The sequence below is a fragment of the Mercurialis annua genome, linkage group LG8 (assembly GCF_937616625.2).
Source record: "Mercurialis annua linkage group LG8, ddMerAnnu1.2, whole genome shotgun sequence".
Lineage (NCBI taxonomy): Eukaryota > Viridiplantae > Streptophyta > Magnoliopsida > Malpighiales > Euphorbiaceae > Mercurialis > Mercurialis annua.
Window position 1 is genome coordinate 6,063,010 of NC_065577.1, and position 27,381 is coordinate 6,090,390.

Genomic DNA, 27,381 nt, shown 5'->3' on the forward strand with positions numbered 1-27,381 from the left:
AGTCTAAATAATAACACATGTGGAGTCTCATAGTATTTACTTTTAATTTCAATGAAGAAAAAATTAAATCGCCCCCTCAACTTGGCACAAAATATCAAATCAGTCAATCTTGCCGCTTTTGGTACAAACAGATCCAAAACTTGCGTTTTTGTATCAAAAAACCCCTATTCCACTCTCAACCAAGCAAGTGAACTATACTCTCCACAAAAAAATGAAAAAGTTTTAAAAAAACTCTTAATATTTTTTTATCTATTAATTTGATTTTTAAATTCAATTATATCTTTATAATTTTAAAAATTTACTAATTATTTTGATTTTTGATAAAATTTAGAGATCTTTTTTTTTTCTTTTTTTTTTCTTCTTCCCATCTTCTTTTTCCTCTTTTTCTTCTCTGGCCATCGTGCATCCTCCATCCACCATCTGCCTCCACCCACCGACGTACCATCATCGTTCGGAGTTTGAGACGGGGAGCAGAGTTCCTCGTTGGAGAAGCTGTTGTTCCTCGTTGCTCCTTTAAAACGAGGAGCAAGTATGCTCTTCAGGAGCAGATCTGCTCCTCCAACAAGGAGCATCAACTACTCCAAAAGGAGGAGTTGTTGCTCCTCGTTGGAGGAGCATATCTGTTCCGCAGACGAGGAGCACCAGCTCCCCGCCTGATGAGATGGTAGGCGGCGGCAACGTTGGTGGCAGTTTTTGATGGATTAGATTTAGGTTTAATTAATTTTAATTAGTGTTAATTATGTTTTTGTATTTGTGTTCAATTAGTGTTAAATTAGAATTAATTAGGTTTAAAATATATAATTAGTTAATCCACTCCTTTTTTGTGTTAGATGGGTCTTTTTCGATATGAAAATGCAAGTTGTGGATTTTTGATACGAAAACGCAAATTTTGAATCTGTTTATACCAAAAGCGGCAAAATTGACTGATTTGATAGTTTGTGACAAGTTGAGGGGGTGAATTGATCCTTTGTTCTAATTTAAATATGAGACAGTTTGTGAGTGTATAATTGAGCTTAGGTACAATGTAGTTTGTAAACCCTTTATTGAGCTTATATACGAGTCAATTCGCTAATTCTTTATTGAGCTTTTATATGAGTCAGTTCATGAATCCTTGAGTTTGTTCCTTTAGTCCTAATTGCTTAAAAACTACAATTCATGATTGAACATACTTATGTTATATAATTCATGCCTCAAAGTTGCATAGAGCTACCCGCTATTTGAACATATTAAGTTAGTTCAAGCCTTAAGATAATAAAAAAAAATGGATGATTCTAAATTTAAATTAAAATTAAAATTTTGAATTTTTAATGGTATAATCGAATTTAAATTCCGACATATTAAAATTGACGTGTGAATTTCAAATAAAATTATCGAGAGTGTGAAATCACTTCATCTTCAACATTTAAAATCTTAATCTAAAAATTATTCATTTTTTTAATTTCATATAGACATGTTCAAAATTCATAACTCGCACTATACAAATTAATTTTGCATGATTTGTTTTATGTCATTTTAAAGGGGTAATTACATAGTTTTTATATGTGGGATTTTTACAAAATTATTATAGTACAAATAGTCTAAAAATCATGCCAAAATTTCAGAAAACAATTTAAAAATTTAAAAGTTCCAGAATTGTGTTCTCAAACTATAACTTTTTATATGTTAATCTAAATTCCGTGTTCTTTATATTGTTTTAAAATTTGAATTACATACTTTAAAGATATATAAATTATATATCATAAAAATTTATCCAAAAAAAATTATATATCATAAAACACAAAATTTAAATATTATATTTTTTATAAAGTATAGTAGATTATGATGTATTTAACGTAGAAATTTCATTTTTCAAACAATGATGAATTTTGATCAATCAAAACATATAAGTCAACATATAGATTCTGATACCAATATTATACTATATGGAAATTACATAGAATCGTTATTGATGCTTATCTCTTAATGATTCCACAAATTTGATTGATTTGGCACTAAGTCTCGAATGTTTTTACTATGAAAAGTACTTACAATTCATCAACTTATACAATAATTTTAAGCATAAGGTATAAAAAAATCCTCGTAGTTTTCATAAAAATACAGATCAACCCTTTTACTTTTTTTTAGGTACAATTAAGCACTCTTTGTTTTCAAATAGAATAAATAACCCATGTTGTCCAACATTATTAAAAACACTCGTTAACGGATGACATGACTCTCATAATCATATAGGAAAAAGTTCAAAAATAGTTTTAATGTGTAAAATATTTATCAAAAATTTGAAGGGGATAATTGTCCAAAAAGTAAACTAAAAGGGTTTATTTGTTCAATTTTAAAACAACGAGAGTTTTATTGTTTAGTTTTAAAAGCACGAGGGTTTGATTGTGCCCGAAAAAAATAAAAAGGCTGATCTGTACTTTTGAGAAAAAGTCGAGGGTTTTTTTTGTATATTTTGCCATAATTTTATTATATATATTTTGAGAAAATATAATTTTTTTAAAAGAATAATTATTCTTTAATCGTTGATTTACATATATAAGCAACTAATAAGTGTCATGAACAAGTATAATTTTTCATTAACTTACTACATTTTATCATTTCATAGAATTATAACCTTTTTATGAAAGGTATTATATTGTTTCGATAGCCAATTGGATTCAGATCCATTCATCATAGGCGATTTGATCCAAATTTTATCACAAAATACTAATAATGTAGGATATTTTTTGGAGAAAATTAGAGAAAATACCCCAATTTGTAAAATAATTATAAATTTTACCTCAACAAGGAAACATTAGAGAAAATACATCACCCATTTATTTTGTACTTCAAGACATATCTTTATTTATTATAATACCTACTTTTTATTATTTTTTACTCCAAGCATCTTTTTTTTACTCTCAACCACTACTTGTCACTTTCACATGCTCTCTCTCTCTTTTCTTCTCCATTTTTTTGACCTGGATATTTTTTCTTCCATTTTTGATTTCTTCTTCTTCTTCTTCTTCTTCCTTCTCCTCTGCCGCCTCTCTGCCATTGCTCCGCCATCGCTCCGTCAGCTCTCCGCCATTGCTCCTCCGTCATTTCGCGCTTTTTTATATCTAATTTAAGCGATTTTTTTTAATTTGTGGTAATAAATACGATTTATTTTAATTTCATATCTAAATAAATTTCTCTTGAATTTTTTCAACTTTAGATCTAAAATCTGCATAAAAACGATTTTATGATGAAAAAAACGATTTTCTGCAAAAAAACAGCATCTGATTATCATAAGAGTATCACTGCATTATCATAACATTTGCAGAGAAAAATGCTTTTCTATAAAAAAACAGTTTCTGATTATCATATGAGTATCACTGTATTATCATGTAGTTATCATAATATTGCAAAAAAAAAAGATTGTTTACAGAAAATAATGTTTGATTATCATATTGTTATCATAACGTTATCATGTCGTTATCATAACATTATCATATGATACCGGGATGATAATATTTATGGTACCTATATGATAATGTTATGATAATATTTATGATACTATTATGATAAAACAGTGTCTGGTTATCGTATCAGTATCACTATATTATCATGTCGTTATCATAACACTGCAGTGATAACGATATGATAATGTAACTGTATCTTTTATAAGAATAAGTTATGATAATAGTATGACAGAGTTAATGATAATAGTATGATAACGTACGCAAAATAATTTTTACAAAAAAATTATGATAACGAGATGATAATATAACTGTTGCTTTTATGATAATGGAGTAAAATTATAATTATTTTAATTCCGAGAGTAAAAATATAAATATGGAAAAAAGGTGAGGTATTTTTTGTAACTTTTTTTTGTTGAGGTAAAAAGTACAAATATTTTTGTTTTTTAGGTAAATACCTAAATTTCCCTATTTTTTGCTTCTACTTTATGTTTGATATAGATAAGTTAAATTAAATTATGTAATTAGATGAATCAAATTATTTACTACCGACAAGTCATCATTTAATGGCTAAATGTCCTTTGAACTAATATAAAGATGTAAATGTAATACATTAATTGACATTTCCGAACGTAGTGATATTTGGTTGCCCTTTTCTGATAAGTCATCATTTAATGGCCAATGTCCCTTGAACTTAACCAATAGCTTTCATAGAAAAATGGCCCACGTGGCATTTTCTGACGCGGCTGACAACTCAAACCTTTTTCTTATGTCATTTGTTTTTTAGCTTATGGGGACAAATTCTTTTTTTTCTCGATAAAAGTTAGTAAAATTAAAGAAAATTAAAATATTTAAAAGATCTAATAAAAATGAGAATAATTAGGTTGGTTGGTTATTATTCATATTCAAAACCTAATTTTTCCTTTTCTCCGACTTGCGTTATATTTTTATATCAGAAATTTCATATGTATTTTTTTTTGTAATAATACAAATTTTAAGTTTTTAAAAGAAGAGAAAACTGGAGTTAAAAAAAAAGGATAACGTTGAATAAATTCAACTCAAACATTGATCAACATATTAGAAAATAATGATGTTAATAGTCTAGCTCGTGCTAGAAAAACACAAACACTATACACGTGTATGGACATATTTTTTTTAGAGAAAAGGGTCATTTATACCCTCAAACTTTGTTTACAAGATCAAATGAGATCCTAACGTCCTGAAAGGTTTAAATATGCCCCTAACATCATAAAAAAGTGAACAACCATACTCCTATTTTGACTTATAAATGAAACGTTGGGGTCTGATTGCCAAAATCGAAGGGTCTGCTTGTTCAATTTTTAAGATGTTTGGGGCATGTATTTGAATCTTTTCAGACATTAAGAACTTATTTGAACTCCAAGTTAAACTTTAAAGACATAAATGACTCTTTTTTTTATAAAACTCTAAACTTGAACAAGTACATGCGAGCACTTATACACATGATATCTAATAAATAAATTAACTAATTAATAATTAACTTGGAATATATATTCTGTTGTTAATAAAATAATATAAACAAGAGAATACACTTTTTAGAATTCTTAAATAATCAATGAAATTTGAAAGAAGTGGTTAATTGAATATAACTTGATTCTAATAAGAGGAGAAAACTAACAATATATGTTAAAATAATTATAAACACAATAAGTTAAATTATGGTTAGGTAATTGTTGTTAATCTGAAGCCACCCAATTATTAATAGAAACTAATCTAGCTTAAATATGATCAAGTCAAACTTGTATTTAGTGTATTATCAATAATGGTGTATTTGATACCTTCACCTAATTATATTTGGTGAACTATCACATTCCAAAATTATATTTTTTTTCTTGAAACTACAATCCAAAATCACATTAAGTACACTAAACACATACATATTATTTAATTAGAGGAATATAAATTTTACAAGTTTATAGATTCAAGCCCTAAGGCCGACAAATTGTTGATTAAATTTCAAATTCAATAAGAGCGTTTTCTTATTCCAATAATAAAAAAAACCTGATTCTGTATTAAAGACTAAATTAGCTAAGAAAATGAGTCATAATTATTACGGAGAACCTGCATGGCCCACCAATCATTTATATATTTTTTCGATAATAATTTTAGGTATTATTGCATGTAATATATATATATATATATATATATATATATATATATATATATATATATATATTTATATATATATATTTATATATATATATATATATATATATATATATATATATATATATATATATTTATATATATATATATATATTTATATATATATATATTTATATAATCTCGGAGAGAGATGGGGGATGTCAGGATATAGCGGTAAGATAAGGTTGGACCAGAGGGCTGGTCTGGAAGAAGGAGAGATTTACAGGGGGTAAGCCACAGCCCGTAAGGAAGTTCGAGGTAGGCCAATTCACGTTAGCATTCCCTTTTTTAAGAAAATATGTAAACCAATTTAACCACACACCCTCCGGATTGCTAATGTGATTCGGCCTACTCCGAATTTCCTTTCAGGCTGTGGCCTACCCCTTGTGAATCTCTCCTTCTTCCAGGCCAGCCCTCTGGTCTACTGGCCTATTCCTAGACATCAGGAAGACCTTAGAAGCAGAGGGTCTTCTCATCTCGAAAGAGCTCCGTGGATCTCCCATAAGCGGAAGCTGAATCAGTTGCAGACTATAATGTAGAATATGCGCGGGATGCCCCGGTAAACGACGGCAGTAACTCTAACTGTCCTAAGATAGCAAAATTCCTTGTCGCATAAATAGTGACCTGCACGTGGGAAACCCTTCTTATTGGATAATCATGATACTTCCCAAAAATTGAAATTTTTGATTAATGGAGAGACAATATCACTATTTTTGTTCAATAAGATGCCAAAATGAATGATTGACTCATTCCATACTAAAAATAATCGCAGAAATCGTATTTGTTTTATTCGGATAGGATTTATGTTGGCTTCGTTAGGAGGCTCGCGTAGTTTGTTACGTCAGTTCCAAAAGGATAAGTTGCGTTGAATCGAGAAAGTTTTGTGGCGTGGAGTTTATAATTGCATAAAAGGAGTCAAAGTAGTGGCTATAGATCCTTACCTCTCTATCAATTTCTTATGTGAATTCGGCGGGTCGTCTCCCCTTCCTGTGGTTTTCCCCACCGACTCAGCATACACCAACCACGCTCCTTTCCTTTTTCCGATCGTAATATATATATATATATAATTGCTCTAATGTACTCTTAAATGTTAAATGCAACGCAAATTCATAATATTTCTTGTTCATGAATATGAATTGGTGCTCTTAAAAAGGTTCAATCCATAATTCTACCTTTAAACTATATTACTTTTATCTATAATATTCTTGCATTATCTTTTTTGTTACATATTCTAATTTTAATTTTTCGTCAATTTAATATCATAACACTGCAATTACTTAACTTTCAACTCTATTTTGTCTAGAGTGGCTAAATACGTGCATTAAAACACTTTAAAGCGCGTGAAAAATAATTAAAAATGCATTATTTAACTTCTAATATACTATTTTATTTTTCTACTTTAATAATAATAAATAGATTTCAAGCCAAAATAAATAAATAAAAGCAATTGCTTCACAGTATAAATATGAGAGATATATTTAGATATTTGTTTTTCAAATTAACGCGATATTTCAAATGTTAAATGATGGATACTGAATCCAATCACAAGTACCATGGAGTCGACTCACAGGAAATCCATCCTCAGATGATATCAGACTCTCCAAAAAGCTAAGCCAGATAAAACTAACAACCGAATTTATGAGATTCGCCTCAACCAACCAGAATAGCAAGTCGAATCATGTAGATAAGACCAAATCCCCTGAATGCTCAGATAAAGCGCGTCGATATAGGGATTCTGCCAAATTTAAATAAATTTTTAACATATACAATTAATATATGCTAGACATGGAGAATATTTTTTAATTTTTTTCAAATGAAAAATGCGAAATAGGATTAAATTGATCAGTTTCCAACGTTAGAGTAGATTGAAAAGGAAGTAAAAGGTCGGGGTTTTTTTTAGTCATTAGGCCTTTTATTTGTGGTCCACCTTTCATAAATATCAATTTTAACTTAAGTTTGATAAATACATTCAATCATACACAACGAAACATATTTTTTATATATATATGTTATATATATAAATAAATTTTGTCGATATTTTTTATCTACGGAAAAACCTAAGTTTTTTCAATAGAAATAAACACTATCTATGAATACGTATAAATATTTAGTTTAAAAGGTGATTATAATAGATTAAGTCAAAATACAGGAGCAGTTGCTTAATTAAATTTTATCAGTACAGATAAGCATAATAATTAATAATTCAGTGATAATGATATAAACCGCAGTAGCCAGTTGTTTCAATCCTTAAAAAAATAATAAAGTTGCGATTTCGTGATGATTAATGTGTTTATACTTATACTATAGTTAAAGTATGTAATAGAACATATGACGTCAATTATTTCAATCTCTCCTGTGTGCAAGAGAGGGGTTGAAATTACTATAGAAATATACTCGACTACTCTATAATAATTAATTAAAATATTTAATATATATTAAACAATGATTAGTATTACAATGAATACATGTAAAAAAAGTGCTGTAATAAATAATTTTTTAATTTCATAAAAATTGGAATTTGATAAATATATTCGAGGTCATGTATATAAAGACGAAAAATAAGTATCTTTAGGGGTGTTTGATAACGCGACTTATTATTTAAATAAATGTATCAAGCATTTTATCATGTTAAATTGATGTGATAATTCAAAAAAGTCCAGCTCAACTTTGTTAAGTAGAAAACAGCTTAAAATAATATGTTAAAAATTTTGATTTTTTTTATTAAATACAATAAATTATAATTTTTTTGCACTTTTATTAAAAAGAATCCACATCCTTCAATTTTCAACTATATTCATGATTAAAAATATATTTTTCTCATATTTATATTTTAAGAATTTAAATAGTATATAATTTATATTTAGCAATTAATTTTTAGAATAGTTAATGTTCAAAGGTCTAATCATGCATATAATAACTTAGTATTAAATTTAAAAAATGGCTAGAAAAGGTTATGAATATCCTAAAATAGGTTAATCCTGACAATTTTAAAAAGTTTGATTATAATTAACAAAACTTGTATATGTTTGGGATTAGAAAAAGATTATCCCTTTTTAGAGTATAATTTTACTTCTTTTAAAATGTAGTTGTATTTTCTACAATAATGTTAGTTTGCCCTCCCATTATAAATTTTCTAGTTCTGCAATTGAACAACATAAATTCTGCGTTCTTTTATTTTCTCTCTAGTTTACTGTTTGTTTATTATTTTTATTCAATTTCGCTACGTCGCGTCTCATAATTTTTTTAAATCAAATATTCTTAAATGATGATAAAACTAAGGTAAAATGAACTTATCTACACACAACTATAATCTCTTTGCCAAATATATCATGATCTTTGAAGTTTGTCAATTTACTCAATCATCTATTTGATTTTTGTCAAATATACTCAAGGTTCATTTGGATTTTTCTAAAGATATCCAAATATACTCAAGTCTTGGATTTACTTGGAAAAAATTAAATATATGACAGATCAAATTGGTAAAGATTAAAAATAATGGTATATTTGATAAAAAGGCTATAGTTATAGATAGATATGTTCATTTTGCCTAACTATTAGTTTAAAGATTGAATGAATGGTCCAACTAGATAGGTGATCGGTTTACAACTCAGTCAATCGATCAATTTAGCCGATTAATTTTGATTGTTTTATAAAAGATATATTATTTATATTTTTGAATTATTCATAAATAAATTTGTTTTTCATCAATTTGATTGGTTCCGACTCTGACAAAGTCTATCAACATCGATCGAACTTCTATCTGACCATAATCCCTACTTTTAAATATTAATCTAACCAAACCAACCATCAATTTTTAGGTTGAATCGATTCGAAAGGCCGATTAAATTTTTAAACATTGGATCAAACAATATAATTAAATAACTAAAAATACTAAAAATACTAGAGATAAAAAAAAGTATATATCAGTCACATGTAGCTCTCCAAGTTCTTGAATTATTGATGGAGTCTGCCTTCTGATCTAATAGATAACATGCAAAACAGGGTAGAAGCAACCAGATGGTGGCGGTCCGATTAATTCTCCAATACTTAAGTTAGTTTAGGTTTGGGCAGCACTTTAAATATAGGAATGTAATTGTGTTTTAGATTATACATCAATCTCTTTATATAGTATTTGAGTGAATACTTACTAGACTTAGAATAGAAAAGAGATTCCCCCATTCAAGTAAAAGTCTTATTCAGGAATATTTTTCTGAATAGGCTTATTATCTTGTTAAGTTGGAGCTTGTGTCCATTTAGAAAAGATATTCCGTAGATCTGGTTTTTGGGCGAGAGGTGACGTGCTTTCTCCGAGTCATATTGGAAATTCTAGTTTGTCCTCGGAATTCAGATAATTTCTCCTTGGATCTTCAGTCAAGACGAATCTCATGAATTCGGTTTGCTGATGTTGTTGGTTCCTGTCCTTTGGACGAGAGCTGATATTATTTTAGAGGGTGTATCTCGTGTGACTCGACTTCAATGTTGTTATGATAGAATTCGGTATTCATCAATTATATAAAATTAGTAAAGAGTGTTATGCAATCATTTAAAATGAGAGCAGTCTCTTAATTAAATTTTTTTTTTACTGGTTTTGATTCAATTTTGGAACAGATCTTAGTTGGCTAATAATGGAATAAATTACTTCAGCTTGAAAAGCATATAACCTTTGCTTAAAAAGATCCTTTAGCAAAAACAAATTTGAGAATGTTTAAAGCAAAAATAAAGTCCATCTAGATTTAGCTTAATAGTAATAACATGATGTTTAAACCTCATTCCCATTTATTGTAATAAAATAAAGAGTTTTTTTTATGAATAATAAAATAAAGAGTTAATCTCAATAAAATATTAAATATTTGCGAGTTTTATCAATTATAACCAAAACTTTCAAAATCTACTAGTTTAGCCAATTTTGGGATATTTGAAACCTTTTCTAACCATTCGTGAATCAAATCGAAAAATTTGTCATTCGTCAATGGAGTTAAACTAACCGATTTTAAATGATATTTGAAACTTTTTTTTAGCAAAATTAATTAAAATCGGCTAGTTTAGCCCATTTACGAATAACAAATTTTTTGATTTGATTCACGAACGGTTAGAAAATATCTCAATATCCTAAAATGTGCTAAATTAGCCGATTTTTAAAGATTTGGTTATAACTGACAAAACCTGCAAATGTTTAGTATTTTATTGGGATTAATGATAATGTAGGATTATTAATAATGATACTAATTATTATGAAAAGGAGAAAGCAATTTTATTGTTTATTAATGGTTGTGCAAAGTAGAAAATTGCTTTTGGTTGTACATGCTACAGCTAGATTATGATTACAACCTTGTAATCTATTAGTATATTTTAAAGGCAATTAGACAAATCAATTAATTACTTTGTATCTATTACTTTTAATTGGCTAATCCACTGGAAAAACCTCATCTTTTAACTCCAACTCATATACATCCTGACGTTATAAAATCACTAATTTTATTTAAATTATGACATTTCGGTTACAATTGCACCCTGAAGTATCAAATTAACCTCTTTTCACTTAAAAATATTAAAATTAATACTTTATATTTTAATATATATTTTAAATAGTGCTTAATGTTGTATTTAAAATAAAAAACCCTTCTTTTTAAAAATTATAAAACTTAAAAATAATTTTTTATTCAATACAACAAAAAAATTTATACACCAAAAATCTCCTCCGTCGTTGCCGAGAACCGCCACTGCTGCTGGAGAACAGACCCAGCTGGATTTGTTCATCATTGAAACTAAAATTAAGTTTCTTTCAAGGTAAGATGTAATTTTAATTTTTTTTTGTCAATGAACCGAGATATATTAAAAAAAAGGGTAATGTCATAAAAATTCACGAACTTTACACGTTTTCTCATTTTAATCATGCACTTTAAATTTTCTCATTTTCATGCACGAACTACCACTTTTTTTTAAATTCATGCACGGTGCTGAAGTGTCACGGCTCCATTAGTGTAATTAGCTGAGGTGGAGGTTATTTTACACCAATGAATGAGTATCACCTCAGTACCGTGTATGAATTTGGGAAAAAGTGGCAGTTCGTGTATGAAAATGAGAAAATTTAAACTTCGTGATTAAAATGAAAAAACGTGTAAAATTCGTGATTTTTTTTAATATTAACCCTTAAAAAAACAAAGACACCTTACGGGTACAACCTACACCATAGGCAGCTACAACCAGCTACCACTTCCATCAATTCTTGTTCTAATATTGAGTCTACTACAAATAAAAAATCTAATTCTACTGATTACCTCACTTTCATTAGGTCTATAACCTTTAAACACAACATTGTTTCTAATGTCTCTACCTTTGAACTTCTTTGCAAACCAACTCACTTCCCTACTCCACCTCAAACACACTATGTTAATATTCCAAGCCGTTAGAATAGCATCCCAAATCCAACTAGAAAAGAGGCAGGCAAAACAAAAGTGATTAACAGTTTCAGCTGCACAGTTGCAAAGCACACAAATTATTAAATATTCATTCAAATGATAAAAATGATCTTACAAAATTTTACTAAATGTCAATGTATCGATAAATATTTTCTTTATTTCACTAAAGTAAAGGGTAACAATGAAAGTTTTCGTAAAAAAAGTCATTAAAATTTAGAATGAATAATTATTTTGGTACAAAAAAATAGGAAAAACAACACCTAAAAGAAAACAGAGAAAATATTTAATACGTAAAAGTTTTTTTAGCAAAAGTTTTTATATATATATTGCGACTTCCAAATTATGTAAGCATAATACTTTAATGCAAACATAATGATTGCTAGATCTATAATGAAAATAAAAAATTCAACCATAAATACATACCTTGATTCATGATTTTAAATGAGCAATACAATCTTTATGTGGAAATCTTTCTTGTTAATCAATAGACGAATATCTCGTCTCTCTTTCTTTAACCGTTCTTGCTTTCTTGATGATTAGAAAGCTCTGTAATTTTTATGTCGTATGTGTTGTTTTAATCTTTTCATTTTAAGGTGATATGTACAGAAGAGAGAGGTAAAGAGATTCAACCCTAATTCTAACTATTAAACCCAACAACCATCATACTGATTCCGTACTGTTAGAATTAACTATAAATCACATGAACCATAAGATTTATAAATTAATCTAACAAATTAGTAATGGATTAATTTTTTAAGATGCAACAAATGCATAAAATAGCTTAACACATTTTATGTACAAGATTTTATACATATTGATGTTTTATTATTATTTGCATAAAAAAATATTTATTTAAGTCATTATATTAAACCATGAAATAGATACACATATTTATATAGATTTTATAAAAGCAATAATATATGTTTTAGAAGTAATAACTAAGTATCAATCTTAAGTGTAATAAATTTAGGGTTAATTCCATAAAAAACCATGATCTTCATACGAATTTTTATTTTAATCATGACTTTTAAAAAGTTTTCATATAAAACTATGAACTTTCATTTTTTTTCAAATCTATCACCAAATTAATTTTCAGTGTAGTTTTGCTGACATGGCAACTGGAATCCGGCTGATTTGAAAAAAAAAACGAAAAGTAAAAATATACCGGAAAATAATCGGTGATAGATTTGAAAAAAAAATTAAAAATCATGGTTTTATATGATAACTTTTAAAAATCGTGATCAAAATAAAATTTCGTGTAAAATTCATAATTTTTTATGAAATTAACCCATAAATTTAGAATACTCAAAAGAAAATCAAATCACAGAAAAAATAATTTTGTGTAGTTCATAGTCATACTTTATAAATAAAATTAAAAAATAATTCAATCATCTCGGTTGGGTGGCTCCATATATAATTGATTTCAATTGGATGTGTTGGATTGATTTCTTAAATTTTGTCGGTCTCATCCTATATGATGATGACTGGAATACAAGTCACCACTATCATGAGTTTGTACAAAATTAAATACAAGTTTTAAATCTTACAGAACATAATAATTGAATTCTTATAAAATTATATTTCAAAACTAGAACATAATTAAGAATCATAATTATACCACCACTAGTTTTATTGTATTCCAATACTTACATCAGCCAACTTAATTTTGTGAGATTTAATTATACTATTGTTTAATATTGAGGAAAAGTATGAGTTCTTTCATCCATATTACATAATTTTTCTACTTTCTTGTTAAACCTAATTATTTGAATTTGATTAGTTGTTTATTAGTATTTAAAACATAGTTAGCTTATTAGGGTAGGCAAATGGAAAACCATTCAACTTAAAAAACTTGATTAGGGAGGCAAACATTTTCATTTAAGAACAAAAAAATATTTTAAATTCTCATGAAATAGCAAACAATTTCAACAATTAAGAAAGTAAAACTGATGTTAATAGAATAAACGTTTATGATTCAAATTTTACTTATAATAATTACTTCACTCATCAAGTATTTATTGCATATAACAAATTTATTATTTAATAATTAAGTAATATTTCACTATTAAATGTTCGTAACGAGTAATTTACAATAAAACAATATAATTAAATTAAAATTCTCATATTAAAATGCAATTCATCTTATGGAAGCGCATAACATCATTATTCTTTTTTTTTTGTGACGAGGACTCGCCCTATTGAGCTGAAATTCAATATTATTGTCAAATCTCGGGATATGGACCGCCCGCATACCTAGTAAATCCTGACTATCAACAGCAGCCAAACTCCAACCACTTCATTTTGAGAAAGAGTGTAGCCGAGATTTGAACCGGCGACCTTGGTGCCAGATGGCGAAAACTTAAACCACTAGACCAAACTCGTGTGGGCATAACATCATAATTTGCCACCTCCTAAAATATGAAAAACGAATTAATAACAAATAGAATTATAATTTTAGCGCGTTTTATAATTATAGCACCAACTTTCAATTTTAGGAATCTCAGACACCAATTTTAATCCTAAAGTGTATTTCCAATATATATTTTTTTCTTATGTGAACGCCAACAATATATAAAACGCCTATTTCTCAGTATCCCATCAGTAAAAGTATATTAAAAATCCAATATGTGTTTTGAAACACCAAAGAGTGAAAGTTGGTATTTAAAATTGGTAGAATTAAAAATTGGTGATGTGATTAAAATATATACTAAAGTTTGTAATTTTACTTATACTTAAACAAAAAAACATGTGCTAAATGGTAAAAACATAATGAAGCAAATGAGTTGTGTGTGTATATATATGTGGATAAAATCATTCATTGCCAATAAGCTAAAGGTTTAATCATAGTTGGCATATACTCCAAAATCTATAGCTCCAACTCCAAATATTTGGTAAGGAGACTTTTAGAAAGAAAAAAAATGGGAAATATTGGAGAAATAGAGGAAATAGAGAAATGGATTTCATCACCAAATTCAAATAAAAGACCAATGCCTCTTCTATCACTAAACCATGTCTCATTTGTGTGCAAATCAGTGCATGACTCTGTCAAATTCTATGAAGATGTTTTGGGTTTTGTACTCATCAAAAGACCTTCTTCTTTCAACTTTGAAGGAGCTTGGTATTTCCATTAATCTCCTCTCTCTTATATATATATATATATATAATTCTCTTTATATGATATATCAAAGATTTTGTTTGGGTAGTCACTATGATCATTTTGTCATCTCTTAGTTCTTGGGTTTTTGGATTTTCTTTTGTTTGATTTGGTTCTATTCCAAGTTTTGACCTGAATTTTAGACATCGAACATATCATATAACTTTGTTGGCTCTACATGCATAAGTTCCTTCCAAGATTATGTTTTGAACTCTCAACATATTGTATGTACTTAGATTCCTCTATTCCAAAACAATCATTCACTCCGTTTTAAATTGATCGGCACTAATTAAATTTTTTTATCCCGAATTATAAATAGTCAATTATTATTTTAACAAGTCATATATACTCACGTTAATTATAGTGGAATGTATTAGCCAAACTAAAAAAAAATACAAAAATACAAAAATTACTATAATATTACATAAGGGAAAGTGTGGAATTTTTCTATAAATTTTATAATACATGTATTTGACTTAAACCGCCTACCATATTGGGACGTATTGTTTTAAATTGGACAATATTTAAGGTTTGAACTTTCAACATATCTCAAATACTCACTTGCAAATAAGTGATGATTTAACCTCAGGTTTAGTACTACCCTAATTTAATTTCTTGTGTGCCAAGTAAAACGTTTTAGCTAAAATAGGTATTTTTGCAGGCTGTTCAACTATGGTATTGGAATCCATTTACTTGAAGCAGAAGAAACCACAAACAAGAAAGGTCCGATCAACCCAAAAGACAATCACATTTCATTTCAAACCTCAGACATGGATCTTGTAATGACAAAACTAAAGGAAAATAAGATTGAGTGTGCCACAGCCGTTGTGGAAGAAGGCGGCATCACCGTTGATCAGCTCTTCTTCCATGATCCTGATGGCTATATGATTGAGATTTGCAACTGTCAAAATCTTCCTGTTCTTCCTCTTTCTGCTTGCCCTATTAAGCTACCGAAACCGAATGCCAACCTCAAATCGTCATCGTTCTTTGGTAATACATTTTTTTATTTTATAAATGTTTGCTTCAATATAAAATAAGGGCGTGCATTCGATTTCAACCGAGTCAAAATTTTAATTTTTTTTAAAGTAAAAAAACAAGTGTGTTAAAACAATTTTGTTTCACCTAAAAATATTTTAAACTAAACCGGGTTGAATTTATAGATTTAGTTAGTCAATTTGATTCGAATTTTGCACACTCCTAACCACTATGATTATAATTATAAATCAATATGGAATTATAGTTTCTAACATGATGTAAAAAGAATTGTGTATTTGAGTAAATCGCGACGATTGTACTATATATGAAGTCGAATTTTCTAACGTTCGAAAATGAATATTGCAGAGAAGAGTAGCTGGGAGATAGCATGCTCAAGAGGAGTTGCAGCTCTGATGATGGAGAATTTGGTGGCAAACATGATGGACATATCCTTCTAAGAAACTATATAAGAGAGTGATCAAAATGCAAGTTTTGATGTTGAAATAGAAATAAATAATAATAAAATTGTTTTTCTTTACATGTTATGTAAAAAGAAGGGTGAAATTAAGCTTGTAATGTGATGAGTAGAATCAATCTTAGATTTTGGTTGTGATGAGTTATCTTTTTAAGTTCCATTCAAATACTATGCTTCTTATTTGGTTATGCTAACACTCTTTGTATTTCATTTTTGTGCTGCTTATTTCTGCACGCCCTTCTACACGTTTAATCTGAAACACGAAACACGTAAGGTTATGCGTATTTTAAAAACCAAACCGGCGACCACCAATATGGCAACCGATTTACAATTTAATCATCGATTCAACCCGCTAAATTTAATATTAATATACTTAAACATCAAATATAATCTATGTCTATAATCTCTACATATTTAAAATTTAAGCACATTTAATGAAATTTAACAAGCGAATAGATTGAATCAGTATTAAACAAAATCACTCTAACTAGTACAATATATAAAGAACCGGATAATTTTTTGACCAATACAAAAGATCAGCTCATTTAGTGACTATTGACTAACATGTTACAATTTTACAACAACAGTTTTTCAAGAATCAGAATCTGAAAGATTGTGATCTACAGCTTATCTATATCAGCCAATTATTTCTAGAGTAAACTTTTTGAGTTACAAATTATAATGTACCTATCTGAAATCAAGAGGAGACAATTTTGGCAGCTCGCCTTAAGTTTCGCACCTACCACCAGTCAGTTAATAGCCGATCTCTCTACCACTAAGGGACAACGGGAGAGAGTCCATTACTAGTGAAACTGCAGCATCAGTGATGGTTGATTGTTTCTTGTCATTCCCCAAAGGAGATGACAACGAAAACATCCTCAAGGCACCATTTCCTTGGTATCGACTTCTCTGGAGGGTTAATTATTGCACGTTCTGCAATTGCAAGACGATAGCCAATCACAATTTCGTTTCGCTGACGGCCTCTCCTCATTATCTCGTAAAAACAAAGCTCTTCCTGATCAAATAGGTAGAATTCTGCAGGCTTAATACACATCTCATTCCCCTGAAAATATGGAGAAAAATACAATTGATGACTATAGAATTTGAAGATGTAAAACTTATGTACCAAAACTAATTTGATTACTGATATCCTAAACATTAGGCAAATGCATCTTCATTTTAAATTTCCATTTCTTTCTCAATGGGACGGAGAAAAGATTTGTTTCGTCATATAAAGATTTCTCTTCATTAGCTACAAATGTTTTTTGCATTTCTCTAATTAAAATCATCACATCATCCACTATACACACAAAAAACAAATGCTTGTTCCATTTATGCATGCAAGTTTTTTTGACCAAAATTTACCAAATGAACCAACTGTGTATAATGTCATTATTAAAACACCTATCTCCCTTATCGGAGAAACAATTGCACAAATTTTAGGAATTAGGTAGAACTAATCAGTTTAGTCCTTGCTTTTTTTATCTAATAAGCTACTATGATTTATTGATTTAGCGGATTGATTAAATGTCCATTTTTTACATAACTAGCATAAAAATCTCATCAGGTCCCCTCCCGTTGCTTCCTATCCTACCAATAATTTAACACTCCATAAAAAGAGAAACATAAATCTTAGATTAATTTGAAACTTTTGGAATCTTACGTTGCGGGAATATATTTCTAGATTTCTGAAACTACAAAACTTTCTTGTTATAATATATTCTTGTAAAAAAAAACATTTCGCCATTCCTGTAGTTGAGCATTTCCATTTCCATTTCCATGCTACATAATATTTCAGGAAATGCATAACATTAAAGCAAGGGATATGGTATTAAGGGTACCTCCTCCGCAAACAGTTCCTCAAGAACACGATTAATTTGCTTGTCTTCAGCCACCATTGCTAGAGCCATACTTACAAGTTCATTTGATAGAACATAATCGCTGATTCTGGATACCGAGACCAGATTTCTAGTCCTAGAATCCAGGATTTCACTAATAATTATTGATTTGTCAGAAGCTTGTTGCATTTCACGTATCCAAGAGCTATGAGAGAACCCAGAATGACGTAAAGAAGTTGTCTTTGTGTCTTTGTACGGGAGACGCTTTGACTGCAAACCAGAGTGAAGGAAGAGAAAACTTTTGTCAATAATCAGGTTACTAAACACATGATAAAATAAAACTACTTCTCTAAGCAGATTCACTTTTGCTCCTACTGTTAAGGTGCATGACAGAATACTTTCAATAACTTTCTCAATACTTCTACTTTATAGGACGTTTCTCTGTTTTCTCTTTTAGATAATTAACAGATGGCCAAATTAGAAACCGAAGGGAAGTTATAAGATTCATTCCACCGCAGTAATAGGAAGAATAAATAAAAGAAAATGGTCAATAATGGGATCAGTCAACTAGATTTAAGGCTTATCCTCTTAAAAACCCCTCACCTTTTACCCCCAATTCGTTTGCACCCTCACCTTGCAAAACCACCAAATATACCCAAATTACGACCTTTCACTTTCAATTGCACCCTCAAGCATTAAATTGATCTCTTTTCACTTGAAAAAATAGGTTTATTTTTGTTTTAAATAAAATATTAAGTCCTATTTTAAAGTATATGCTAAAAATTAAAGTATTGATTTGAACATTTTTAAGTGAAAAGATGTCAATTTAATGCTTGAGGGTGCAATTGAAAGTGAAAGGTCGTAATTTGGGTATATTTGGTGGTTTTGCAAGGTGAGGGTGCAAACGAATTGGGGGTAAAAGGTGGGGGGATTTTAAGGGGATAAGTCTAGATTTAATGATTGCCTTCTATCTAAGAGACATAGTTTCCAACAAATTCATGTGCAATGTTGTGTCATTAACAGCATGCATATTTGCAGACACAAAATTTCACATAAACTTGAAAATCACTTTGGCAAGATGAAGCCTACATTAATTGTTCATATCATGACAGAAGACTATAAATTTGCTAAAAAGACTGCCAATATTAATCTTCATCAAACATTATATGTAGGGATTCAGTTTTTCAGCAGCTAGAAGGGACACGGCTTTAAACTTTCAAACTTTTTACTACATAAGAAACAAGGAAGAGACAGAAAGACATTCAAATTGATAGTGTGGCAGTTACATGCAAAGAGGCAGCAACAGAAAATACCTGTATATCTCGAATGAGAAGAAGGGTAGCAAGAGATCGCGAGTCAGACTGCACAACAGAATCTTCTAATGACTCATCTGCAAGAATTAATATCTGTCGTTTTAGAGTTAGTACTTAGTAATAAAAATTGGCTCGTGCAAGAAAAACTAAAATGTGTTCGTATGCGCAGAGTTAAAATCCTCAGTTCAAACATATGGGCTTCTGATAATAGTTCTTATAATGGTTCCTATATTGGCTGTAGGGATGGAATCTAGAATTCAACTACTACAGATGAATTTTTTTGAAGTTCAATCAGACCAAGTAACACTAAACAGGATAGGAAAGGGAAAAAACGAACAGAATAAAATTAAACATAAAATTTAAGAACTAGACATGATTTTACTTTAGTTACAGCCGCTTGCTAAAACCTGTAGAATTATTGTTCTTAAGTACATGGATAGCTTTAGCATTGTTAAAGTTTGTTGCTTTGCTGTCTTACGTGCTGGCTTATTTTCAACAAGTGGGCTTAGAAGGATTTGAAGAAAAGGAAAAGCTTCAGTTGGATTGAGAGCATTTTTTTAACACTGTCAACCATCAACGGGATGAGATCACATAATAATTTAGTCCAATCAGAACAACAGTGCTGTTGGTTTTTCTTGTATTTCAATCTTATTAGAGACTCCGTCAATCATTAACCGGATGAGATCAAATATACTTTGCTTTAGTTTAGTCCTATAAAATATTTCGAGTGATTACACTTAAACCTTTTCCAAGAACCCTGTTGATTGATCTTTGTATCTAGCAAAGCTTATTTCATTTCAGATCCACCCAATGACCTAGGCTGACATGGGATCCGTTGACATTTTATTTAAGTGTGTAAATCATTACATGGTGAGCCATTAGAGTTTTGGTTGAGCAAATATATATGAAGTAAACATTTGATCTCAAGTTGAAAAGGTAAGATATAAGATGGAAATGCAACTTACAGAATCAAAAGTTTCTAGAGGAAGATTCTCCAGATGCCGTCTAATGACAGCATTTCCCTCACGGTGGATCAGTTTTATGTTCTCAAGTCCAGAAATATCAAGTCCACCATCAGTAAGCTTCTTTTCCCTTTCAATCTCTGGTACCTCATTGAACATCCAAAGTTCTGAACCTGGAGCTAGAAAAGCCTCTAGAACCTGAGAAATGATAGAACACTCAGAAAATCAAGGTACAACTAATCTTAACTAAATTTTTTTTTGTTGGTTATGCATCCAAATAGATGTCAACCTTCTGACTCATCCAACAGAAAAGGCATTGAAGGTTGTCAAATAACCAACGGACCCCAAAACTTAACCTATTAGGTGAGAATCCTTCAGTTATGTACTTATGTTTTATCATCTATTCTAATAATCGATACGTGAATGCCCATTGGACTGGAAGCTTGAACAAGCAGAGACATGTCTTACCCTGTGCTCGGATATTAATTAACCAAACGAGGATTGTCAATGTCAAGGACCAACCTTTTGATCACAGAGACTCTAGTGCCACATCAAATAGCGAGTAAACCCAAAGACTTATCATGTTAGATGAGACTCCAATTATAGTTTTATTATCTCTAATAAAGGTAATTTCAAAACACAAATTGCATACCATAATCATGTCATCAATGTCGCGGCGCCATCCGCAGAATAGTATCTTCTCTGGATATTTTGGAGGATCAATTAGTTTTGGACAAGAACCCCCACGTATCTGGACTGAAGAAAAGAACAGGTGAGCAAAACTGCCATGCATGTATATTCTTTATTTGTTGCATTGTTTTCTACATATCAAGATTCATGAAGGATAAGAAATTAAGAAACTCTCAATAAAAGCATAAGAAGACTTTCAACATTACAAACAAAGAAAGATCGTTAATTGAGCATCATGGACCCACATGTTCTCTCTGCTCCTAAATGCAGCAAAAAGAAAGGGACAAGCGGAAATGTGCAATAGATGCAGTGGAATTGCTATGCCGTCAGCTTTATTTATTATTATTATCATTTTCAATTCTAATCTGAAATATTGAAACTTAAATATAACTATTAAGAATCACAGCATCTGTAAGAGTCTAGCTTTTAAACTTCCCGACGGACTTCCAATTATGCAGACTACATTGTTACATAAAAATCCAGTTTTCTGATATAATCAATGAGAAAAGAAGGATAACCTTTGGAAGAGGACCTGGGGAATAAGTGTCATCATCCTCAGCTATGACTAGGATTTCGTCTCCTTCTTTTAAAACATAGAGATCATCTGGATTTAAGTTAATCTTCCCACCTTCAGCAGCAACCTTAACTCCACAAGGAATTGCATCAGCAAATGAAATAAGAACATCTTCAAAACGCAGACCATCCAGCTGAGGCCACCTTTTAATGTAAAATTCTGCATTCTCAAAACCTAATATGTCTTCCCAAATCTGCCAAAATATACAGGAAATTACTCTGAATTCTTAAAACTGAAGCAAGAACTAAAATTCTAATTGCATTGAGATTTATCAACTCCAAAGGGTGTAATAGAGTATATGAACAAACAAACTGATCCTGGCCGGTAATGAGGAAATATCAGAAGACCAAGGACAAAAATAGAGAAGGCTGAATGACATAAAGTCCTTCGATTTGGATTTGGACAATTGCCAGAGTAAGGCCATAAGGATAAGGAGGAGAGGTTGAAAATGCAAGAGTGGATGTGAAGCATGCATTTGATGATTTTATTTGTTCTATTGAGGGGATAGTGCAGGTAAAAAGAGGGCTCTATCTTCAACAACCAAATTTTATAATGATTTTCCCAATTGTATGAAAACAGCCTAGGAGAAAATACATTCTAATGCGCAAAAGCACATGTTAGCATTATGGGCAAGCAGCATGGTAGATGAATTCCTTCTTCCCTTTGATTGATTTCAATCCAAAAAAAACAATGAATTCACTGCCAATTACTAACTTTTAACAAGAGCATTGATGCTCCATCACAAGGTTTTTACTTAAACATGGACAACTGTCACCAGGTAATTTCAGTGCCTGTGAAGGCAGGAAGCTACTCCTTATAGAGAAAGACGGAAATCAGCACAATAAGTATAGGGTTAGAACCTAAATTACTATATTTTCTGAAAAGTTGTAACCAAAAGTTATTTCAGTAACCTGAGCAAGCCCGGGTTGAAGAGCACATTGGATCATCAAACGGCCAATCACATCATGTGCAACAACTGTTTCAATGAGTTCGCCTCCAACAAGCTTCACCAGAGGTTCATTGTCAAGGTCACTCATCTCTACAACAACATGACCTTTCAAACCCTCTTTAACACCTGTTAGGCTGAGAACAACCCTTAAAGCACGTGCATCACTCTGGCAATGAAGAATACATATAAATTAAGGAGGTCTCCTTACATAGTAAAATTCAGAAAAGGATAAGGTCATTGCTAAAGAACCTGATCAGCATTTTCATCAGATGCTAATACAATGATAGCCCGTGCCTTAGAAACTGAAACCTGCAAACAGGAAAATGACAATTTTCATTCCATCATAAGAGACTTAAAAAGGTTCAATTCAACTCAAGTTAACTCAATTTAATCCGCTATATGGATTACTTTCTTTCAAGTTCCAATCCAGACTATTTTGTGCCACCTCAGATAGGTCGAAATACTTTAAATCAAGAGCCTTAAGAGAATTACAGAAAAAAATATATAAAAATTGAAACTTACTTTCTTTAAGTCGGCCAGAATAAGAGAACTGCCACTCCTGCATATAACAGAAGTTCCCATAAAGTCAAATTCTAGCTTAGCTATATCCATCTCCATTTCCTCCTTCTCTCTTTCTGCTAGTACTACAACAACACCACCACCTACACTTTTGTTTGCTATGGCTAGCTGCTTCAAAAGTGAGCCCTACAACCAAAGCACCATTTTTAAAATTGTCCCGTCTTAAAAACTATAGGAGTATCCTTAAGATTTGCAGATTTAAGTTAAGTCAATTGCCATATGAATACTGTAAAGAGCCCATAGCAACAAATCTCACTTCATAGCTAATATAATAAGCGCCCTTGGTTTAAATAAATACTAAAAAAACAATTATTTCTTAAGCTCCACCATTAACCAAGAAAATTAATAGAAATATAACATGTAAAGTTTAATCTAAAAATTGATGCAAAATAAATAGTAATAAGAAAAGAAAAAATCCAATGCACGCAGACTTCCCTCATAGTTTACAACAGCATTCTGCATTTTCGAATCCTTAATTTGGAAGGATGATTCATCTCCAAGAATGAAAGGAGCTAAACTACCAAGGGAATATAACCATAACCTAGTGCATGACTTATGAATAATTAAGGTCGTAGTACAACCAAGACAAGCAGATAAAAGTTTGAAGTTGCTAAAGTGCATTACCAATTTGTCACTCCATCCAAGAACTAGAATATGGTTCTTTTCAATAACTTCGCTCTTCCCTTTCCGTAATGAATCTACTTTCTCTGAGATGGCATCCGAAACAAGTCCAAGCATCATAGCAAATATCAGCATTCCTCCTGAACTTATAGAGACAGAAACAATCCTCGGCCCAGTGCCAACCCTATCCGCATGATTTCCAGAATCGGCCACAAATGTCCATGATAGCCAAAGAGCTTCAGCAAAGCTACCATCGCTGACAGCATACAACGCCAAGCTGCCAAATCCTATCAGAAATATGGTTGCAAATAGTAGAGCTAGCAGCTTTGCGTAAGGATAAACAGAGAAAAATACATCCACCATATACGCAATCCTCTTCTTCAAGGGAACCTCCTCCTTGTTATTCTTAGATCTTTTTGATAGAGACTTACTTTGTGGAAGGTAATCGAGATATTTATAGAATATAAAAGGCATTATGAGTGTGAAAATCACAATGTACAAAGCAACAGTTCTACTGTCAGCATTTCGGAAATTAAACAAGCTGTCATCTTCTAGTTGCAAAACTTCGATGTTATTATTACCAATACCACCTTGGTTACTACATGCTCTACGAAGGTTACTATTCTCTTCCTGCAAGTAAAGCCGATAAATTCCATAAATACAAGAATCATCTAAACAGATTACAATTCAACTAGATCTTGCAATTTAAAACTTGCAGAACAAGAAAACTTGTAAATTTGCCACATATACAAGCAACCAGAGCATGATTGTTTCAACTTTCAAGCTCAATCTCAAAACTTAGATCACAATGTTGAAAAATATACCTCTAACTTCCCGACTTTACTCCGCAAGTCGATCGAAAAAGATACTGACAATATACAAGTGAAAATGAGCTGCAATACAAGATTAGCAACAAAATCATTAGCAAAAATTGTCAGCTAAATTCATATTTTCACATAGAGTAGATAAAAAGAAAATAAATTCTATCAATTTAATTTAAATTAATTTTCTTTATTGTCTCCCAATTTTAAAATTAAACAAATAGAAAAAGAAAAACATGACATATATAAGCCAAAAATAGTAAATTGTGTACAACTGAGTGATTGATTGATGTATTCTATAACTGAAAAAAAAAAACAGTTCTTTTTTTCCATTTTTAGAAAGAAATTAATTAACCTCAATATTTTTCACAATTAAAAAAAAACATATTTCATAATAAAAAGACAAAAAATAAAAACTTACAAAATAAAAGAAAAAAGAATATTTAAATAAGCCTCCTCGACTACTACTACTAGAACTAATCCTTGAAGAACTCGACTGAGTCAAAGAATTCAAACTCGAACAGGACTGAGTCACCAAATCTCGACCCGTTTCCGCTTCTTTTTTCTCCGCCTTTACCTCCGCCTTTACTTTCACCGAATCCCTAAACACCGTCTTCTTCTCTTCCACAACGTTATTACCACGGCGACCTTTCACCGGTACTCGATTGGCCGCCACGTGAGCTCCGAGGAACGACGGATACACCCAATCCCGACCTGAAAAGCTGTTGTCGACAATGTTAGTAGCGTCACTGGGAGGTGAAGACGAGTCATTGGCGGTGTTGACGGAGACGCGGAGATGAGGAAATTGAGAGCGGACGGAAGGCGGAGGAGACGGAGAGGAGGAGATACGGCGGACGGAGGGAAAGAGTGGACCGGGAAAGTGAGAGTCGTCGGTGATGGATGTTTTTGACTTCTTGAGAAACGGCGGTCGTTCGGCTGTTTTAGTGATCGGAGTTGATGACGTGGAAGTTGACGGTGAGGGTGAGTCTGAGGTTAGTTTTTGCATTACTTTTTGTAGAGAGAGATCTAAAGTGTTGTGATCAGTTCTGTGTTTTGCAGTTCAGAAATGGCAGTGAACTCAACTAGGCGAAGACGAGAAACATTAATTTTGGCAAAAACAAAAAAATATTGTAGTTTTTATAAAAATACAGATTAGTACTTTTATTTTTTCTGAATACAATTCAACCCTCTTTATTTTCAAATAGAACATATAACTCATTCCGTCCAACATCATTAGAAACATTCGTTAAGGCATATTTATTTAATTTTAAAACAATAAAAATTTAATTGTTCAATTTTAAAAATATAAAAATTTAATGATGTTCAAATATATAAAAGGATATTTTTGAGAAAAAATGAGAATTTTTATACCTTTTTCCATTAATTTTCTATCATAATTAATTAATAATTATTCTGTAATAAAAGTATAATATGCTAAATTACTAATTACTAGTTCCACCAAAATATACTCAGGCTATGTTCTGATGTCTATTTTTTTTGGCTTAATTTCTTAAAAAAACTCCACCTTACACTTTTTTTTCGTTTATACCCTGATCTTGTAAAAACACCATTTATACCCAATTTTGGGTTTTTATGTTTCATCCCTACCCAAAAGCATTAAATTTTTTTTCTATTTTTAAAAATAAAATAAATCCTTAAACTTAAAAAAATGATCAAATATATCCAAATAATTAATTAATTTTTTTAATTATATAAAATAATAAAAAAATTAAAAAAATTATTATTATTTTTAATTTTTTTGTTAGAAATTATTTTTAAAAAAATTAAAAAAAAATAAACAAAATAAACAAAAAATTCGGAATTATTTTTAAAAAAAAAATAAAAAAAATTATTATTATTTTTAATTTTTTGAAGAAGATAGTATTTTTGTACTATTAATAACTTTAATATCTAATTAGTATATAAGTTAAAAATGAAGGATTGTTTTAAACTCTTTTTCAAATGAAAAGAGTACAATTTAATGCTTTTGGGTAGAGATGAAACATAAAAATTCAAAATTGGGTACAAATGGTGTTTTTACAAGGTCAGGGTATAAACGAAAAAAAAGTGCAAGGTGGGGTTTTTTTAAGGAATTAAACCATTTTTTTTTATGTCTGAACTTTCGATATTGATATTTATAAGATTAAATCCGCTAAAATAGTCGGTTAATGTGATTCATTTGATTATTAATAAAAATATAAAGAACAAATAAAAATAAACAATGATTTATTAGTTGAATGATTAAACTCTTTAATTATAACTACATCAATTTTTTTATTTATAATACAATTAAACTGAACGAAATTATAAAAATTTAACTAGACAAAATAAATAAATGAATTTTTATTTTTTTAAAGTATATGTGTGTGTTTGTGTGTGTGTGTATATCT

General features: G+C 30.1%; 2 protein-coding genes across 4 annotated transcripts; one reads left to right on the forward strand and one right to left on the reverse strand.

Moving 5' to 3' along the window:
• The first annotated feature begins 14,861 nt into the window (after positions 1–14,861).
• Positions 14,862–16,832, forward strand: LOC126659762 (glyoxylase I 4-like). Its single transcript, XM_050353097.1, has 3 exons — positions 14,862–15,158; positions 15,856–16,184; positions 16,536–16,832. The coding sequence occupies exons 1-3, from the start codon at positions 14,959–14,961 to the stop codon at positions 16,625–16,627; spliced, it is 621 nt and encodes a 206-aa protein (XP_050209054.1). The 5' UTR covers positions 14,862–14,958; the 3' UTR covers positions 16,628–16,832.
• Positions 16,833–17,112: 280 nt separating this feature from the next.
• LOC126661107 (ion channel DMI1) lies at positions 17,113–26,107 on the reverse strand. Of its 3 annotated transcripts, none has more exons than XM_050354889.2 (12): positions 25,413–26,106; positions 24,995–25,063; positions 24,174–24,800; positions 23,493–23,675; positions 23,220–23,279; positions 22,933–23,136; positions 21,980–22,214; positions 21,410–21,513; positions 20,761–20,955; positions 19,796–19,888; positions 18,486–18,752; positions 17,113–17,707 (listed from the first exon to the last, which is right to left on the reverse strand). In XM_050354889.2, the coding sequence occupies exons 1-12, from the start codon at positions 25,995–25,997 to the stop codon at positions 17,489–17,491; spliced, it is 2,841 nt and encodes a 946-aa protein (XP_050210846.1). In that variant the 5' UTR covers positions 25,998–26,106; the 3' UTR covers positions 17,113–17,488. The 3 variants fall into 3 exon arrangements, 2 of the variants coding, with proteins under 2 accessions (XP_050210846.1, XP_050210845.1); XM_050354888.2 differs by having other exon boundaries at positions 21,410–21,508; positions 21,966–22,214; positions 25,413–26,105; XR_007635514.2 differs by lacking the exon at positions 17,113–17,707 and having other exon boundaries at positions 18,654–18,752; positions 19,796–19,872; positions 21,410–21,508; positions 21,966–22,214; positions 25,413–26,107.
• Between the last annotated feature and the right edge of the window lie 1,274 nt (positions 26,108–27,381).

Bases quoted from the DNA above. Each gene is read 5' to 3' on its own strand.
- LOC126659762 (XM_050353097.1), top strand. From the start codon at position 14,959: ATGGGAAATATTGGAGAAATAGAGGAAATAGAGAAATGGATTTCATCA. The intron at 15,159-15,855 runs GTATTTCCATTA...GTATTTTTGCAG, and splicing joins TTCAACTTTGAAGGAGCTTG to GCTGTTCAACTATGGTATTG. The intron at 16,185-16,535 runs GTAATACATTTT...TGAATATTGCAG, and splicing joins CAAATCGTCATCGTTCTTTG to AGAAGAGTAGCTGGGAGATA.
- LOC126661107 (XM_050354888.2), bottom strand. From the start codon at position 25,997: ATGCAAAAACTAACCTCAGACTCACCCTCACCGTCAACTTCCACGTCA. The intron at 20,956-21,409 runs GTATGCAATTTG...ATCATTTCTCAG, and splicing joins ACATTGATGACATGATTATG to GTTCTAGAGGCTTTTCTAGC. The intron at 17,708-18,485 runs GTACCCTTAATA...CCATATTTTCAG, and splicing joins AGGAACTGTTTGCGGAGGAG to GGGAATGAGATGTGTATTAA.